General features: G+C 42.1%; 1 protein-coding gene across 1 annotated transcript in view; it reads left to right on the forward strand.

Annotated features, from left to right (window-relative positions):
- The window catches only part of MFAP3L (microfibril associated protein 3 like), a 53,352-nt gene extending 34,122 nt beyond the window's left edge, over window positions 1-19,230 (forward strand). Inside the window, exon 4 of the mRNA XM_064273576.1 lies at window positions 12,775-19,230. Within this exon, the coding sequence (XP_064129646.1) occupies window positions 12,775-13,706 (932 nt within the window). The 3' untranslated portion in view covers window positions 13,707-19,230. The remainder of the gene's footprint in view (window positions 1-12,774) is intronic.
- Window positions 19,231-19,677: the final 447 nt, after the last annotated feature.

The following is a 19,677-nucleotide window of genomic DNA, read 5'->3' on the forward strand; positions in this document are numbered from 1 at the left end:
CTGCTAGGAGTCTAACTTCTATGTGGGGTTTTACTGTAGTGTTGTCACTTGTGTAGGCTTTTGGTTGTAACCGGGCTACTTCTTCCCTGTAGTCAAAATATTATATATTATTCATGCTAACCTATTAGAGGGAAACTCTTTCCCTACAAAGTACAATTATGGTACTGTACAATTTTTAGATTAGAAGGAACCTTAGAGAAAATGTAGTCCAAATCCCTCTTTTGCTGAAATTTGCCCAAGGTTCTGCTGTTACTAAGTCACAGAGTTACAACTAGAACCTTTACTACAGACAATAGAAGAATAAGGGCACACCACCCCTAGCCCACAACTGGTTTCCATTCCTATAGCTCCTTCTTCCCCGACTCCAAGTCAAGAGGAAGTGACATCACACTCGTAAAGGGTGGGTAGTAACCATGGCAACGTATACACACTCAGGTCAGGCCCCTGCACCTCCTCAGGTCTTCAGCAGGGCTGGGCCACTGCTAGGGATGTCAGGGTCACAACTGAGGTGAACGCGGACTCCAGGCCTGAATCTACTTTCACATGGACCCTGAAGCCAAGGTTATCCCTGGGTATTAAAAAGTCAGGGCTGGGGCCCTGAATCCTTGAGTCTTAGAGAGTAGGAAAACCATGGGAACAGCGTAGTGCTGGGGCCTGAGCATTTTGAGTATTGTCCCAAAGTGTAGTGCCTTACTGCTTCAAAGAGATACATGTGCTGTCTTAACTGAAAAATGCATTATAACTGTCGGCTTAATCTTGGCGAGTACAATTTGGACCTTGCCCTCTTCATCTGTCTATTGAGGTCGTTAAGTTAGATGACAGCCAGTCAGTCAGAAGCCTTTGGCACAGAGAGCTGTTCCCTTAGAACTCAGGACTCCATCGCATTTGTAGCCAGCAGCCTTGCTGATGAATCAATTAGCTATTTTAAAATCTCTGAAGATGTACTTTAGATTTTAAAAAGAACTCATGATATTAGTACTGGATGTTCCAGTTCAGTATAATAATAGTAATTTCAGGGGATAATTACCATGGGATAGTATACAGAGCACTGTACCTAACAGCTAAGCAAGACATGGAAAACAGCAAAAACAAGAATTTTAGTGCTGGAATGGCCTTTTGGAGAAGCCCTAGGCTAGCCTTCTTCATTTCTGATAGGGAATGCCCATATTATAACCATGGACACAAACTTCCATTTTCAGGAAGATAGGCTAGAAGTTTTAATGTAGTGGTGTTTAATGTATAACTCAACAAGGAGGTGATCGAATACAGGATGAAAAAAAGTATATTGATATCTCTTACCAGGAGAGGCTGGAACTACTTTTAAGACCAAACTAACAACATTGCTATAATTTTCAATAACCACTGCCATTTCCTAAGCCCCTATACCAAGTTACATGTATTATTTCTAATCCTTATAGTAAGAATGATAGTTAGGTATTATTAATCCTCACATATACAGGAGAGAAAACTGAAAAGGATATTCCATAGCCAGAGTGGGCTGAGCTGGTATTTAAGTCCCTGAGTAGCACACATGCTTAAGCACTTGACTACTAGCCAAAGGCTGGATGTTTGAAACCACTCAGAGGTGCCTTGGAAGAAGGTCTGGCGATCTGCTTTCAAAGGCCACAGGCTTGAGAACACTGTAAAACCCCATACCCGTGTTGCTGTCAAGTCGATTCCGACTCATAGTGACCCCATAGAGTGGTTCTCTGCACACATGGGGTCACCATGAGTCAGAGTCAACTCAACCGCAACTAAGAACAATATGCCTGACTAGCATCTCCTTATCCTTCAGGTCTTGCTGTAACCGCCCTTTCCTGGGAGAAGCCTTCTGTGACCACATGCCCTCCAGACTAGGATGGTTCCCAGTGGTGTCTCCTCCCATTGAACACTATGCCTGACTAGCATCTCCTTATCCTTCAGGTCTTGCCATAACCTCCCTTTCCTGGGAGAAGCCTTCTGGGACCACATGCCCTCCAGACTAGGATGGTTCCCAGTGGTATCTCCTCCCATTGAACACTTAGCACAGAAGTAAATACCTGTGTTGTCTCGGATTAGTGCCTGCCTTCCTCATTGGATGCTAAGGATAGGGAACTTGTTCTTCTTGTTCACTCCTGTCTCTCCAGTGCTTAGTACAGTGTGTCTGAGACATAGCAGGTGCTCTTTAAATGTTTGTTGAGTGGCTTAAACCAAATAGTTCCCTTTTCAGATATACTTATTTGCTCTACAGATATTTATTGACAACCTGTTGAGACAAGCACTTTGGTGGTTGCCAGTGGATATAAAGGCAAACAAGAAGGGTCTGTGCCTATGATCGAATGGCAAAGACAGATAAGGAAACACAGTTTATGACAATCAGCAGGCAAAAAATGTTGAGGAACATCTAACCTAGACTGGGTGAATGAGGGAGGAATTCTTAGATGGAAAGTCACTGTAACCATCAACCTCAAAGTTAGATCATATATACAGTGTATACATGGCTAGACAGTGTATACATTCCCAGTTATCTCGTGAGTTACTCTGGAAGGAGACTACTACCATTCAGTTTGTGATTAGCTTGGAAAGGAACAATTTCATTTCTCGTTCAGGCTGAAAAAGTGAGATAGCTATTATTCATGCCAGCCCCGCTGGTCCTAGAAAGAATGGGGTTATTTCCTGTCATTGGCAGGAGCAGTAGCTGCTGGTTTGCTTTGCTTCCCCAGTGCTTGTCACTTCAATTCCACATGGCCAGAAGAGGCTAATGTGCAATCTATTTCTAGGGGAAGACTTTTTTGGCGGGGAGAGGGGGTGGTAATTCACCAAAGGACATGTTTGAGGTATCCCACTAACTATTACAGAACTAACCCAGAATTCAAAGAACATCAATAACCACATATAGCCATGAAATTTACTGTTTTCAGTTTGTTAGAGGTGTGTAGACATGTATATAAACCTGTTGCCATGGAGTCGATTCCGACTCATAGCAACCCTATAGGACAGAGTAGAGCTGCCTCATAGGGTTTCCAAGGAACCCAAAAACGCCTGGTGAATTTGAAGTGCCGACCTTTTGGTTAGCAGCTGTAGCTCTTAACCACTGTGCCACCAGGGTTACATGTATATAGTTGCCAGAAAGTATTATGAGAAAGTCCCAGTTATTTCAGGCACTAATTACCCAGTATGTGTTTGCTGTGGCTTCCTACTCTGGTTTCAAACCATTTAAATGCACGTTAGCACCTCTATCCGATGATAAGTAGCAAGCATTTCAAGAAAGTCAGCTGATATGGGCCCTTGGAAACACTTCTGGCTTGTTGAAGACTGAGTTTGAAAATGTTTACAGTTAGCTCTTGAATTGTTCTGTGAATTCCAGTTTTCCATGCTCCTGTCACCAAACACAGAGAAGCTAAGTGAATTATACAAAGTTCACGATTGTCACCACATCTACTCGAGTTTTGTGGAATTCATTGTTATAAATTTTGCATTTAGTTTACATTGCTTTATGGTTTTTTCTCTAAGTTTGCTAAATTCTCTGGATAGTTTGTGAAATGCCTTTTAACTGCTTCTGTGAGGGACAACAAGAAGCTATGGCAGCCAAGTTTTAAAACCATAGTGTGTCATCTCCATGCCTAGTACATCATCTATAAGGAGATCAGTTTCCACAGCATTGAGTGTAGGTTATCCTTTACCTCTGAGATCAGTGTGAAGTAGCATATTAACCTGTGAAGATACTGTACCGAGTACGCTTTTAGTACATTAAATATTTGAGATTAAAAAATCAGTTCATCAAAAGGCATTAAACAAAACTTATGTAATTATGAATGTATTATTGGAAATTCGAAAGAATCTCACTATAGCCATCTTTGAGCCAGCTTCTTAACTTTTCTGAGACATCATTTTCTTACCTGTAAATGGGGATAATCCTTTTTTTACTACTAGGTGGGGTTGTGAGTAATGAATAAAGTAACCTGTTAACTCATTGAACTCATTGCCATCGAGTCGATTCTGACTCATAGTGACCCTATAGGACAGAGTAGAGCTGCCCTATAGGGTTTCCAAGGAGCAGCTGGTGGATTCAAACTGCTGACCTTTTGGTTAGCAGCCTTAACTCTTACCTACGGCATCACCAGGGCTCCAATGCATAAAGTATTGTATATTAAATGCTTAGCATAGTACCTGGAACATACCTGGAACATACCAACCTCTCAGTGAATGGCAACTGCTATTATTGTTGTTATTGTTAATATTGAACTATATTCTCACAATAATAGATTCCAAATATGTAAATCCCTGTATAATGCACTATGTTGTATAAAAGAAGGAGGTAGTATTTTACTGTTTATCTCAATTTCTCAACCTTTTAAAAACTCAATAAGTACACATCATATTTTTCTGCAAATATTGCCAACAGAGCCCTCCCCCTGAGGTATTTTTGTAAGCACTGCTATGCCAATTTTTTTTTGCATGCGTTGCTGTTAAAAAAAAAAAAAATTAACATAGTGGTGCTTAGGAAGATACATGGGGGGGGCTCAGTTGGCAAACGTAGAAAGCATACGCTATTTGCATAAAAATACAGTGTGTGTGTGTGTGTGTGTGTGTGTGTGTGTGTGTTTATATATATACCTATATAGGTATATGGAAACCCTGGTGGTGTAGTGGTTAAGTGCTACAGCTGCTAACCAAGAGGTCGGCAGTTCAAATCCACCAGGTGCTCCTTGGAAACTCTATGGGGCAACTCTACTCTGTCCTATAGGGTCTCTATGAGTCGGACTTGACTCGATGGCAGTGGGTTTTTTTTTTTTAATATATATATAAAACCCAAATATGTATATATATATGTGTGTATGTGTGTGTACATATATACACACACAAAAAACCAAAACCAACTCATTGCCATCAAATTGATTCCAGTTCATGGCAGCACTATGCATTATTTAAAAGATACATATTTAAAGGATATATCCTTTAAATGTTATTTGAAATTTCCCAGTGGTGTTGTGACTACTATAACAGCAAGTTTAGAATGCTCTCGTCAGTCAGCAGTCTTCCCTTTCTCAGCACATCACTTCTGGGTACAGAAGGCCTGTTGGTGTCCAGTGTGCTTCTACCTCTGAAGAAAGCACTGTCTGTGGAAATTACAAAGTATGTACAGAATGAACTTTGCCTCTGCCTAACCCAGTGGTTTTCAACCGGGACCTATTTTCCTTTCAGGAGACATCTGGCAAAGTCTGGAGTGTTTTTCGTTGTTCCAGCCTGTGGGGAGGAGCTGTGTGCTACTGGCATCCAGTGGTTCTAGAGGCCAGGGATGCTGCTAGACATCGTGCAGTGCACAGGACAGCCCACCACTACAAAGAAGTATGCAGCCCATAATCACAGTGGTGCCAAGGTCGAGACACGTTGGTCTGACCCGAAGGAGCGCTCCTCAGCTCACCAAAGAATCATTCCAAAGTAGCTTTTTGAGTCAGTTGTTTGAACCCATAATGTATTTTCCCATAAAAGTGGTTTAATATATGAAGTTATTGTTGTTAGGTGCCATCTAGTTGGTTCTGGCTCATAGTGACGCTATAAGACAGAGTAAAACTGCCACATAGGGTTTTCAAGGAGCAGCTGGTGGATTTGAACTGCTGACCTTTTGGTTAGCAGCCAAGCTCTTAACCACTACACCACCAGGGCTCCTAATGTATGATATTTAGGCTCGTTTTCTAAATTGAGCCATATCATGAGTCAGTGTAAGCTGACTGTTTATAGTGTTTTTTAATGAGTTATGTTCCAAATGCTGAATGTGAGGCCAGATAGCTTCAGCCTTAGCAGTGGAAAGACCTTTTTCAGATCCATCTCAGATAAGAGCTGAGATTCCCAAAATGGAAGTTATTTACATGAATCGGGTGTAGAGTGGTCCTGTCTTGGAAGACCATCTGTAGCTATGCTCAGAAAAGACTACTGCTAGCCAGCGTGGAATTCCATGCGTGGCAGTTTCTTTAAAGTTAAGATTACCAGGTTACATTAGCCGAAGGGTCAGATGTTTCCTATTTGCTACGAAATAAAAAGACAGCGGGTTCTTTTCAGATTCTATTTAATACCTGCAAGCAGAGCGTAACTGCAGAATCTGAACAGCAAAGCCCTCCCACCGCCCTTCCTGATCTGAAAGCTGAGCTAAGCCTGTGTTATCCCAGGCCACCTTTGCTCCCCATGATATAGGAAATAGCTTATTAGAGAGGCCCTAGTACTCTGAAAAAAAAAAAAAAAATTTTTTTTTTTTTAGTACTCTGAGAAGATGTGTCCGGGAGGGTTGGGGCGAGTGGAGCAGGGAGCGGGGTGGAATGTGGCACCAGAAGCTTTGCCCTTGCAGCCTGCGGCGTTCATAACCTGGCTCCTTGGGTGGCTTCAGAGAGCCGTCATCTGCTACGGAAGCTCCGTAACAGGTGCAGACATGCAGTGGTGAATTCATTTTTGAATTATGTTTTATAAAAAGGCATGGATCCTTTCTTTCTGTAGCCTATATTTCACATATTGGAAAATATGCACCACATTTATAGACACGAACAAACACACGCACACGTTTTGTTCTTATTTGAAGAACGCCCGTTCGGTGTGTTACTCATTCAAGTAAATGTTGTATTTCATTTATGTTTGTATTAGCATTTACTGGCATTCTTGCCACCTGAAAAGTTTTATTTAGGTAGGTTTCAAGAAAACAAAATTCTTGTAGAGTGAACTTTGTTTGGAAAGCATGGGTGTGTGAAATTAAGAACCGAAAGTAAAGAGGGTTGTGAATAGAGTTTTAATTTTTTCGTGTGCTTTAGATGAAGGTTTATAGAATAAATTAGTTTCTCATTAAACAGTTAATACACATTGTTTTGTGACATTGGTTGCCAACCCCGTGACATGTCAACACTCTCCCCTTCTGGACCTTGGGTTCCCCATTATCAGCTTTCCTGTCCCCTCCTACCTTCTCATCCTTGCCCCAGGGCTGGCGTGCCCCTTTAGTCTTGTTTTGTTTTATGGGCCTGTCTGATCTTTGGCTGAAGGGTGAATCTCAGGAGTGATTTCAGTACTGAGTTGAAAGGATGTCCAGGAGCCATACTCTCAGGGTTTCTCCAGTAGAGTTTTAATCTTTTTTTAATGCTCACTGGGGACATAGACAAACCATCAGCTTGTTTGGAAACACACGTTCACAGAAAGATGTCTCTAAGGAAAAAGAAATCCTTTTCTTCTAAGTAAATTGAGGGAAATTCTCAGAGCTTAGTATTTAAGTATAATGTTAATTTTTAATGCTCTGTAATCGTCAGGAAAAGCTGGCAAGATTTAGGATTTCAGTAGACAGGGTGTTTGGAGAAAAGCTATAATTACAGCATCTTTAAGGCTTTGCTCTCACTTTTCCTTGTGGCCCTTCAGTTCCAGAATTACTGATGCTACCCATTTCAACACAGCGGTAATTGGGTCAGATGCCATTTGTATGAGCAGTAGTTCTGATCTATATAGGGGGTCTCCATTGAGTCCCAAGAGACCCTGTAGCACAGAATTCCTTGGTATTTACAGTTTACCTGAAATCAGATGATACTGTTGATCTACTTCTCTAATTGCTAGATGGTCTGCCTGACGCTGTCCACTGAAATGACACGTTGTGCTGTGCCATGTGCCCTGCCCCCATGGTGAACACAGTGGTACAAGGTAGCCACCTTCCTGGGGTGGGACCAAGGCTATGGCTCATCCCGGAGAAGGCTGGCAGGAAGGAAAGCTCTGGAGCTGTATCACTGGAGAGAAAAACTTCTGAAAACCTTTGCCCTCATTTTTTAAACTCTCAGATTCACTGGCATCTGCTTCTGGACTTTGAGTTCTTCTCCACCGATTCAGTCAAGGATCAGAGAAGACTTTCTCAGGGAGTGAGGTGTCTTAACTGGGTTAAGAATGTGCTGGGTGGGGGACGTGGAATGTGATAGGGTGGGGGAGCTTTCCAGGCAGGCAGAGAGGAAGTTTATGGGAAGGTCCTGAGGCAGGAGTGAGCCTGGCACCTCTGAGAAATGAAATATGGCAAATCCGTCAAAAGAAAAGTCATATAAGTTGAAATTCTATATTAGTGGGGCTCCAGTTCTCCCACAGGATGAGTGTGAAGCTCTTGAATATTTGGAGGGCTGCCTGTAATCTGGCCCTACACTCTTCTCAAGCCCTGACTCCATTCAAGCCTTCTTGGTTTCCTTCCGCCACACACAGGGTGTTCCCCTTTGCTCATATGCTCCCTCCCTTCCAACTTCCCTCTCTGGCCTTAAAGTGCCTTTCTCTTGACTCCCATTCCTCTCCCACCACCTGCACCTCCCTACTCGACCTGGCTTAGCACTGCCCTTGTCTAAGAAGTCCTCCCACTCTGTCCTGCACACCCCACTGCCACATCCCATCCCGTCACATCTGCCACATGTTACTGTCACCCTCTCTTGGAGTCGGGCTTCCTCTTTGGGCGGGAAGTTTTATGCAGCCCCGGATCATGTGTCACTCATCTTTGTGTTCTCAAAGTCTAGCATGGGGTCTGAAACGTAGACAACTTATTCCAGAATATTTGTTGACTGAGTGTACAAGGTAAAAGCAGATCGCCCTTCTAAAAACGTCAGCTTTGTTGTGCAGCATGGCACATACACTGGGGTACAGCTAAGAAAGGACATCTGCTAGCTTTTCTCTTTGTAAAGGAGAGGTTGTCACCACAGGGGTCCTGTTTGTGTGAGGGAGATTTGCACGTGAGATGATCGTGCCTGGGGTTTCTTGGGGAAGACCGCGGCAGGTTTCCGGACCATCTCCAGTCTCCAGTAGAAATGCAGCGCCCTTCTCAGACTGCGTGTGTTAGTGTTTTAGCCTAAAGCCTTCAGGTGTGACCACCTTACAGGACGGGAGAGGGAGGGGAAGAGAGAGGAAGGGCATGGGGGGTACGATCCGGGCAAGGCCCAAGAAGTGAGGACGAGCATGGGGAGTGTTAGGTGAACATTTGACACGTGATCTTCCATATTATATCCAGAAGGTCGTGGTTAAACCAGAATGCCCTGCCTCTTTTATTTCCTCCAAAACCGTTGCTTGTGGGAGAGCTGACTTGGTCTCAGCCACTGACATTTCAGATGTTCATTTGTGCTGAAGTGATACAGTGTGATGAAAACTCAGCGCACAACTTTGATATTCCCACTCAATTATAGTTTAAAACACACAGGAAGAGCCCTCATATACCTCCTGCATTTGGGCAGCCCTGAAGGTTTCCTGTGACAGTTGTCGTGGGTGTTTTCATTTCTTTAACTTCCTGACGGCTAAACTCAGGACTCTTCCAGGAGGAGTCACGGGATGAGGTGTCTATAGACCGAGGTGAATGGTGGCACGCAGAACAGAGTGTTCTCACGCTCTCCTGGCTGGATGGGGCCTGTGGAGAGTCTTCTGAGCCCTGGTCAAAAGCTCATGTGGGAAGACCCCCAAAATGGAATTGGCGTCAACTTCATTGTTCTCAGGGCTGCGTGTGGTAGTAGACCATGCAGAAAAAAAAATTTTTTTTTTTCAATAGTTAATGGTCAAGCCGAGGCTGAGAAGAAATATTTGGAGCCTGAGTTTCCGGAAAGGAATGAGTGTGTCAGCCTTTAATACAGAAAATACAGAGGAACAGAATCTCCAGGGGCAGAATCTCAGCTCCTCCAACTTTATGGTTTTTGGAAGTGTGTGTGTGTTTTGGCTTCCAAAGACTTGCTTTGCGGTCTGGTAATAGAAAAACCAAGGTTACATTTTCATTTTACCATAACACACCTGAGAGGGGGCCTACCTGGCATTCGTATTACCTTAATCCATGAAATAATTATGATCTTTGTCTCAAGAGGAATCTAGAAAGGGACTGAAAGCTAAAAAAATGTCTCAGTGTCCTTGTCCTAGATTGGAAACAGGATATTGCTGGCAGAGAGAGATGTGATCTCAGTCATTTAACTGGGGCATTACAGCTCATATTATAGGTAATTACTCAACTGTGCTAGGATCATAAAATAGGTGTATGTATGCATATTTGTGGTGTATTAGAGTTAAGGAGTTGAGTCCCTGAGTGGCACAAAGGGTTAAGTGCTGGACTGCTAACCGAAAGGTTGGCGGTTCAGACCCACCCAGAGGCATCTCAGAAGAAAGGCCTGAAGAACTGCATGCAAAAGATCACAGCCTAGAAAAGCCTATGGAACCATTCTACTCTGCACACACAGCGTTGCCAAGAGTTGGAATGGACTCAGCGGCAACTAACAACAACAGGAGTTCAATAAAAGCCATCACTTCAAAGATACATGGCTGGGCTCTGAACTCTTAAGAGCAAATGAACTTAATTGTTGGATGAAGTATATAAAAGGTGTTAGTCTAAGAAGACACTGTCCAGGGCTCCCAGTAATATGATATAATAGTAATATGCGCCCCAATAATAAGTAAACTGCTGAACATCTCACAAGTTTCCCTGAACAAGTCACAAATGTCACCTAATCAGGTTGCGTTTGATCTTAAACTATGCCCCTTTTAACAGTGTGACAGGAAACTTTGAAGGTGGCCAAATTGTCACCTAAATTGAACCGCTTGATTCCAGAATGGATAAGTGCATGTCAGTAGACAATTAAAAGCATGCCTGAAGAAAACTGTAAAGTTCAAGTTCAGATCTATTTTAAATATTCAATAAAGTATTGGTTCATTGTAATTGGTATGTTAGGATTTTAGTTTTCTGTAACATTTCCTACTAAAATTATTATGCAGGTGTAGGAATAAAGCTATCTGTATTATCACCAGACGCCTGGCTTAGTTTAGTATTTGCTTCTACTTGTCTTCTCTACCCAGGTGCTTCCTATATTCTTGCATTTACCCATAATTTTTCCACAAAAGGGGCAGGAGTGGGAATAGATTGACCTTAGCCACTCTCCATGCAAATAAACCCACCACCTTAAACCATTACCCTTCTCTACCCATTTCCTGCTGTGTTTTCGAATAAGCGATCAAAGGTAAAAATGAGAAACTACTACAGGTATTGTCTAATTCTCTGGAACCCAGTACCTTCCATATATAATACATTTTCAATCAACTAGTTTTTGTTTTGTTTTTTTTTTTCTGTGCTTGCTGTAGTCTACTTTTATGAAACATACAAATTTAAAGAAGATAAACTGATAAAGCAGTTTCCCTGGCCGCAGGTCATTGTGTATTCGGATAATTCTGTAGCTGAAGTATCACAATGGTCATGTTCAGGGAATGAGAGGGATGGGAGGCTAGCCCATGCCTCGTCTGAGTGAGAGAAAATCTCACAGGCCCCATGCCAGGTTTGTCTGCGTACACATTCACGAGAGGCTGAGAATTCACTCCATTTTCCAAACCAGTGTTTTGTGCTCTAGGGGGAAGTACACTGGCTGAATTGTTAGAAGAGGGTTACTCAGGGACACCAGGAACTACTCTTCACAGATGTTCTTTCAGAAGCAAAGTAATGCGACAGCATCTCCAGAGAGAAACCCTGCCAAATTCACCACATCTAGCAAATGCCAGGAATTGTAGGGCCCTAGAAGGTACCTCATTGCTCTGTCTAGCTTCCTCTGTCATGCTCCAAGGAGCAGAGGATGCTGGAGTAAAGAAGGCCCTGTGTTGCCTCATTATACAGCCCATTGAGACATGAGATCCCCCCCCCCAAAAAACAAAAACAAAAAAAGAAACACGTTGCTTTCAGGAAATATTAGACTAAAAGGAGCAGAAACAAGTTAAAATACTGTTCAATAATTAGATCCTACAAGGATTTCTGTGTTAAATTGCCCTATCAGGAGCTAGGGCTTAGGAGACTAGACTGGTTTTATAAAGAATTATCTGCCTGCTCAGTAGAACCTCCAAGAAACTTGACCTAGGCCCTCCTTCTCTGTGGGACAGACTGGGGAGGTTATAGGATTTCAGAAAGCCTCATGCCCAAGACCCAAAGTTAAACTTAGAATCATGTTTCATAAAGGTCCTCTGACCTGTGGGTACACAGACAGACTAAGAATTAATCCAAACTAAACAGTTTCACCAGATTTAGATCCTTATTCCCTAGTGTGTAGCTTTAAGTAATATAGACAATTCATTGTTGATTCTCAAAATTAATAACCCAAGTTATGTTTTAATTAACTGAGGTCACTCAAGGATAACTTTTATCTCAAAAATGAAGAAGCCAGATAAACAATTAGAATTTAATGACTGACTGCAGATTTTAAGTTAATTCTAAAATACGTTATATTCTGAGAGGCTGTAAACTTTTTTAACCCTGGTGAACATATATTCAGGAGAGTCATGCTCATAAGCCCACTAGAATATCCGATGCTACAGTTAAGGCTAACACAGTGCTTTCCAAATTGTTTATTTTTTACTAGGATGTGGGGAGTTCCTGGGTGGCGCAAACAGTTAAGCGTTCGACTACTAACTGGAAGGTTGGTGGTTCAGACCTACCCAGGGGTGCATTGTGCAATATAGTTTGATGGTTAAGAGTGTACAGATACTTGAGCTTGAGTTTATCTTCCAACTCTACTACTTCTAAACTGGTGACTTTGGGAAGATTGTTTAACCTAATTGTGCCTCAGTTTCCTCACCCTGTATTAATACCCACCCACAGAGTCGTGGTGAAGGTTAAATGAGTGAATATACACATAAAGCACTTAGATGCGGTCTGGCACGCAGTAAGCAGTTGAGTAAATGTTCATTGTTACTGGTAGCAGTACTGTGGTAGTCGTAGATGGTGTTAGGAATATAGAACAGCTTGTAGTAAGTACAGTGGGAGTTGTATGTCCTTGGTTGAATCCTCTCCTCTCCCTCTGACAGGAAAATGGCAGATGCACGACAGCGGCCTCCTGAACATCACCAAGGTGTCGTTTTCAGACCGAGGTAAATACACATGTGTCGCTTCTAACATCTACGGCACTGTGAACAACACAGTGACCCTGAGAGTCATCTTCACCTCCGGAGACATGGGCGTCTACTACATGATCGTCTGCCTTGTGGCCTTCACCATCGTCATGATCCTCAACATCACCCGCCTGTGCATGATGAGCAGCCACCTGAAGAAGACTGAGAAAGCCATCAACGAGTTCTTTAGGACAGAAGGTGCAGAGAAGCTGCAAAAGGCATTCGAGATCGCCAAGCGGATCCCCATCATCACCTCAGCCAAAACGTTAGAGCTCGCCAAAGTCACCCAGTTCAAAACCATGGAATTTGCCCGCTATATTGAAGAGCTGGCTAGGAGTGTGCCTCTGCCTCCTCTCATTATGAACTGCAGGACGATTATGGAGGAAATCATGGAAGTGGTTGGGCTGGAGGAGCAGGGGCAGAATTTTGTGAGACATACTCCGGAAGGCCAGGAGACCCCCGACAGGGATGAGGTTTACACAATCCCAAACTCTCTGAAGCGCAGCGACTCTCCCACCGCCGACTCAGACGCCTCATCCCTACACGAACAGCCTCAGCAGATTGCCATCAAGGTGTCTGTCCACCCACAATCCAAAAAAGATCACGTGGATGACCAAGAGGGTGTGCAGTTTGAAGTGAAAGATGAAGAGGAAACCGAACCATCAGCCGAACATTCCCCAGAAACTGCAGAACCTTCCACAGATATAACATCTACAGAGCTAACGTCTGAAGAACCAACACCTGTTGAGGTACTGGATAGAGTATTGCCACCAGCTCACCTGGAAACTACAGAGCCAGCAGTGGTGCATGACAGAAACACCTGCATTATTTATGAAAGCCATGTCTAATCACAACTCTGAAAAGCTATGCATATCAAGAAAATCAGGGGCTGCTCCTTGTAATAACAGTTGTAGTACGTACTTGCCGCTAAGCCTTACCAGGAGACTCTCGTCCACTAGGCAGGAGTGATGCCATCTTAAAAGGGGAAACACCTGTGTGCAGTTTACGTGACTGGAATTTCCCCAGTAGTGAAGGGTATGAGAAACATCAGGGTACAGGATTGATAATGCTGACAAAAGATGTCTGTTCATGTAACACGAATCATACAGGCTATTCTCTGCCAAATTCCTTAGTTGGTGATGCCTTTTTGCAAAGAGTACACTACTGTAAGATATTCTGAGTTCAAGAGCCCTGTCCAGTGCACACTGCATTGCTTTCCTTTTAAAAATGATTAAGTCTCCTACAATAGCAAATGCACGTTCGTGGGTTCGTCGCACTTTCTTCTCAGTTTTCCTTACTTTCACTGTTCCCTTGTATTGGAGTAGCTGTTATATTAATATTAATTGCCTTTTCTGGCTTAGTCATCTTTGTCATTTTTGTCCTTATTTTGCCCTAGAACATTTACCTCAGAGGCTTTGGTATCAGTCACCACTACCAGGGCTGATACCTGCAAGTCATTTGTAATGTTCCAAAATAGTTACTAGGCTCATTTTGTTTGTTTGTTTGTTTATTTGTTTCCCAGGCCTATTTTGATACATTGCTTTTTTTGTTTCCAATGAAGCTGCTATTGTGAAACTGAGAGAAAAAAAAAATTTTTTTTTTTTTTGGCCCAGGAAATAGCACTTTAATAGCCAAATAAAAATGCGTTTACTTGTCCAGTTCTGGGAGCCTTTGGTGAGTTCAGCTGAGGTGTGGAGGTTTGTGGTAAAAGGCTCCATACACCACCTATATTACACATGAAAACTGCTGTTTACATTTAAGTAACATCATCCTCCAAACAAAGACTTATTCTTTACCTGGAAAATGTGTTGCTTCCAAAGACAGAAGTGTCTGATGAGTTCCAGTAAGTTACAGAATACTGGCTTCCCAGAAGGGCTTGCAGGAACCAGTATGCCCCTGAGCAACTCAGACGTGATTTGGGACAGCAGATATAAGGATGTGTGAAGTCGTATACCCAGGTCCCCTTTTGTGAACTGTGAAGCCAACTTGTTGGTCCTTAAAGGGGAGCGTAAAGGCATAGAGAACTGTACCATCAAATTTCATGCCGAAATTATTGAATTATTATTCAGGCCCACAAGAAAGCAGCTATATGCAAGGCAGCATGATGATATAGCGAGAAGACAAAACTACTCATCCAGAGGCTTAATACCTTCCACAGCTGTGCCAGTAATCAGCTGCCTGGCTTTGGGCAAGTCTGGGCCTCAGTTTCCTCATCCATAAGAGAGGGCAGACTGGATGAGCGCTGAGCACCATTTAAACGATCTCGCGCTCTCACAGAACCAAACTGTTGTATCATTCTTGCTCTCTTTCGCAGTTACTTGGAAGACGTTCATCCCTGGGTTTGCCTAATGTTCTCATGCTGCATTACTTATTAAAATAGAACACATCCATTTCAAAAAATCATGGCATTTTAAACAAGTGGGTTACCCTCCCCCACCCCCCAAAAAACTATCAGGACCACTTCCATTAAGGGATTTAATGGTGGCAAGAATGAGGGACATTTCATTTTCATTTATGAGCAGGAGATACAATAACTGTGAAGTAGTCCTCAGGTTCTCAGGGTCACGGCCACAGGGAGGGACAGATCATGATGGAGGTTATGCAGGGCACTTTGGTGATAAGGAAGTAGATCCAGATGTGTACTCCTCACTCAGTCACTGTCGGGGTGAGTGACCTGGGACAACTATTTTTTCCCTCCCTGGGGTTTAATCTTTGTCATCTGTAAAATATGCAGGTTGTACCTGATGGGCCAGAAGATCTCTTCTAGCTCAGACATTTAGAGTTTTATGGAAAGCTTAGAGAGCTGACGGCGAAGTGGTTAAGAGCTCAGCTGTTAACCAAAGGGTAGGCAGTTCAAATCCACCAGGTGCTCCTTGGAAACCCTGTGGGGCAGTTCTACTCTGTCCTATAGGGTTGCCATGAGTCAGAATCGACTCAACGGCAATGGGTTTGGTTTGGTTTGGGTTTGGGAAGCTTGTAATCTCCCACGGTGGCCCCCATTGAGACAAGCCCTTTTGGGAGCAAAAATGGGTACAAGACTGGATGTGTTTGCTGTCCAAACATTACAGCAAATGTATCTGGCTCTGTAACTTAGTGGGACTGGGCTTTACTGCAGAGGTAACCTTATAGATAACTGGTGTGACAGGTCCCTGGGTGGTACAAATGGTTTGCACACAGTTACCACCCTGGTGGAACAGTGGTTAAGAGCTTGGCTGCTAACCAAAAGGCTGGCAGTTCAAATCCACCAGCTGCTCCTTGAAAACCTTATAGGGCAATTCTGCTCTGTCCTATGAGGTCGCTATGGGTTGGAACCGACTCAGTGGCAATGGTTTTTTGTTTTTGTTTTTGTGATAGGCAATCTTACAGGCATGGAATTTGATTAGACCTTTCTTGACAGGGAATGAACTGTTGGGATCAGTTAGAAATGTCTTGGATGGTCACTTAAAGAAATTAGTAGTGAGCAATCAAGAGAAACTGCAAATCCTGTCTGAATTCTCTGGACCACGATTGCATGTATTTGGGTTGCAGGAAGTTTTATCTCCAGGTCTTGGAATATAAATGTTTTCCAATTGTGATGGAGGTCAACAAAATCTCACCATGGATCTATACGTCCAAAGCAGCAGCAGGGACTTACGAGGCTTGTTTGGCCATACTGTGTGTAGTTTTCCCCGTTTTGTTGAGTTCTCATTCCACCCAAACCCATGTGCAGAGTTCCCAGAAAAGAAGTGCATGTAGGCATTCGTTCTGTCTAGACATTGATTAGGGAGCAATACTAAGCTAAAACTGGCATATTTTTTACGAAGCAGAAGCAGAAATACATGACCAAAGAATGTTTCCAGATTGGTTTTCGCTTCTGTAGACTGGGGTGGGAGGAAAGGGCACACATAGATTCTCAAAGTATTTTCTCCTTAAGGCATCAAAATGCTTTTGATATAGTAATAGCCAGCTGAAAGGGAGATTGTCTTATAAAGGGGATTTCTCTTTCCAGAAATTCTACACTCTTCCTTTCCATCTGATAGCTTTTTTTAAAAAAAAAAAAAAAACAAGGGAGGCCCTCCTGCCGCATATGAAATGCAGAAGACATCGTGACTTTCAGCTGAATTTTCAAAAGACACGGTGAACTGTTAAGCTTCGTAGAAATCATAGAAGTATGACTGTAGCTGTGTGTGTCCGTGTGTGAGAGAGAGAGAGAGAGAGAGACTTAATTTGGACAGTTTTAAAACCTTAACACTAATCCCAAACTATGCCCTTTGGGTTCTATGAAGTCATTCTTAAAATGAAACCATTTCTGGTTTCTGAGTCATCCCATTCATATCTCTAGTGATTTTTTTTTCCTTGATGTTCTGAAAATGATTCAGCTGTGTGTGTATATTTGATTCACTTATATTAACTGTAAGCTCGGATGGTATTTATTCTAAATGGAAAAACACAGAATTTTATACTGAAAATCTATGTAATTTATAATGGTTTCATTTTATATATTATATTTTCATATCTTTAGGGCACATCTACTACTATTCTCATCTTTTTGTATATCATACTTGGCAAAAAGAAATACTAATACTTGACTAAGGAGCCCTGGTGGCACAGTGGTTAAAACGCTTGGCTGCTAATTAAAAGGTCTGCAATTTGAACCCACCAGCCGCTCCACGGAAGAAAGACATGGCAGTCTGCTTCCGTAAAGATTAGCAGCCTTGGAAACCCTATGGGGCAGTTTTCCTCTGCCTATAGGGTCGCTCTGAGTCAGAAATGACTCGACGGCAGTGGGGGAATACTTGACGAAAATCTCTAGGAACCAAATGTGGTCTGTAACATATAGAAATTTCTAAAAATACCTGAATGTTATCATTCATCGCAAGCATTGTTGTGCTGTCGTTACATCTGTAACGGTTTGTCTCAGATGTTTATGGGCATTCCTTTTTCAAGACTAAGACTAAATTTCAAGGCCTGACATCCCACACTGTGGATTCTGGAATCCTCTTTCCTTCATTATGGTTTTATTTGTTTCATTTTGAATTGTAGAAGTTTGCAAACTTCCCTTTGAAGGGCAAATGTGAGACATCAAGAAAGCAACTTTATGGAAAGACTGAATTTCACTGGCTTTGTACATTATTTTCAAGGACTGAAAACATGCTTGAATTGTTATTTGTTGGTGATCTAGGATCTGTACCTGGCTCTTTAGCACACTCTAAGAAGAAAATGTAAGGTACGAAGAATATTTGCATGTTCTGGACAGGAACGCTCTGCATGTTCTGCAGCCCACACGAACCAGCTTACCTGCAGACACGCCAGTCTCAGCCACTGGAGAAGACATGTTAGGAAGGCACATCGGACGCTTCTCATCACATGTATTGAAATACAGGTCGCATCAGTGCTCAGTGCTGAAACTCTTAATTGGCAGTCCCTGCCATCCCGTTAACTAAGGGTAGTTTTCTCAGTACTTCGTTTGGTAAAAAGAAAATGGCACCTTTGGCTTATCTTTCAAAGACTGTCTTTTCTCAGCACAGCTCAGCTACTGTCCTGTACCTGGCTTCACACATCCCTTTGGCAATCCTTTAAGATATAAACCCTGTTTCTATTCTTGACACTAATTTAAACTATTGATTATCTTTAAATACCTACCAAATCTCATCATATATTCACACATCTTTTGAGCATCTGTTATCCTCAAGATATTAATCACTTTTACTTTAGTATTCATTTAAATATTCTTCAGTAGATCACAGAGTTTACTTCCCTAATGGCTTTGTATGGTTACCACAGTGATTAGCCAGGTTTGGATTAAACAAATCAGTGATGGGGAAAAAAAACAAATACAACACAATTGCTTATTATATTTTCCAAAGGATCAAGTGTTCATCTGTTATGCAAGAAAATATTACATGAGGGTGATAATGGTATTTAATGAGATTTTTTAGAGACGGAGTTTATAAAGGGGCAAATACTAAGAATGTCACGATTGAAATTGAAGCTAGAGAATATGAAAACAGAAAGCAAATAATTCTAAGAATATTCTAGCGTAAATTATTTTTTATTTGACTAATAGTAGTAAAAGCTTTCAAATGTGTCTCTCAGATACCATGAAGCTGCTAACTGTGAGTTAGGGGCAAAGAAAACCCTTGCTTTTATGCTTGGTTTGCTGTATTTCAGTAATTCTGGGTGTCCTTTGTTAAAACTGGAAAATAAAATGAAAACATTTATCTGGGAAGAAATGTCAAACTGATGATTTTTGTGAACTATAAACTGTTCACTTTTTAAAAATAATTTAAAGATGTAAACAAATGCCTAATATTTAAGTTGATGTTACAGCCAAAAAAAAGTGATCCATCTTGTACTTTTAATTGTTGCTTTAATAAAGGGTTTGCGCAGGTGCGTGGAGTGTGTGCTGTGTCCCACCTGAAGGGCATGCAATTGTGGCCTGATTTACCTTTTCCAGCAACATGGAACCTGAAGTCAGTTCTTGTCCCTGCATAGTGTATCTGTGGTATTAAGAGGAAAACGAAATAATTTTTATGTAAAACTACAAAACCTTTTCCAAATCCAGCAGGCTTAACTCCCTCCTGACAAATTTTATGGCAATTTATTTTTATCTATATCGAGAAATAATTTTTTAGTGCATAACATCAAGCTTGCTGTAGAGAATCCAAAAGACCAGGGAACTCACATACCAGAACATTCCACAGGGAGAAACACTAGTAGCAGAATTGCTATGAAGCACGTTACCCAAACCCAGTGCCGTGAAACACGTTAAAAACGTTAGAGGACTCCAAATCCAAGTCAAGTCCAAGAATGTGCTTAGTAGGTTTCTTTGGTAATAGG

Source organism: Loxodonta africana, chromosome 21 (assembly GCF_030014295.1).
Source record: "Loxodonta africana isolate mLoxAfr1 chromosome 21, mLoxAfr1.hap2, whole genome shotgun sequence".
NCBI lineage: Eukaryota > Metazoa > Chordata > Mammalia > Proboscidea > Elephantidae > Loxodonta > Loxodonta africana.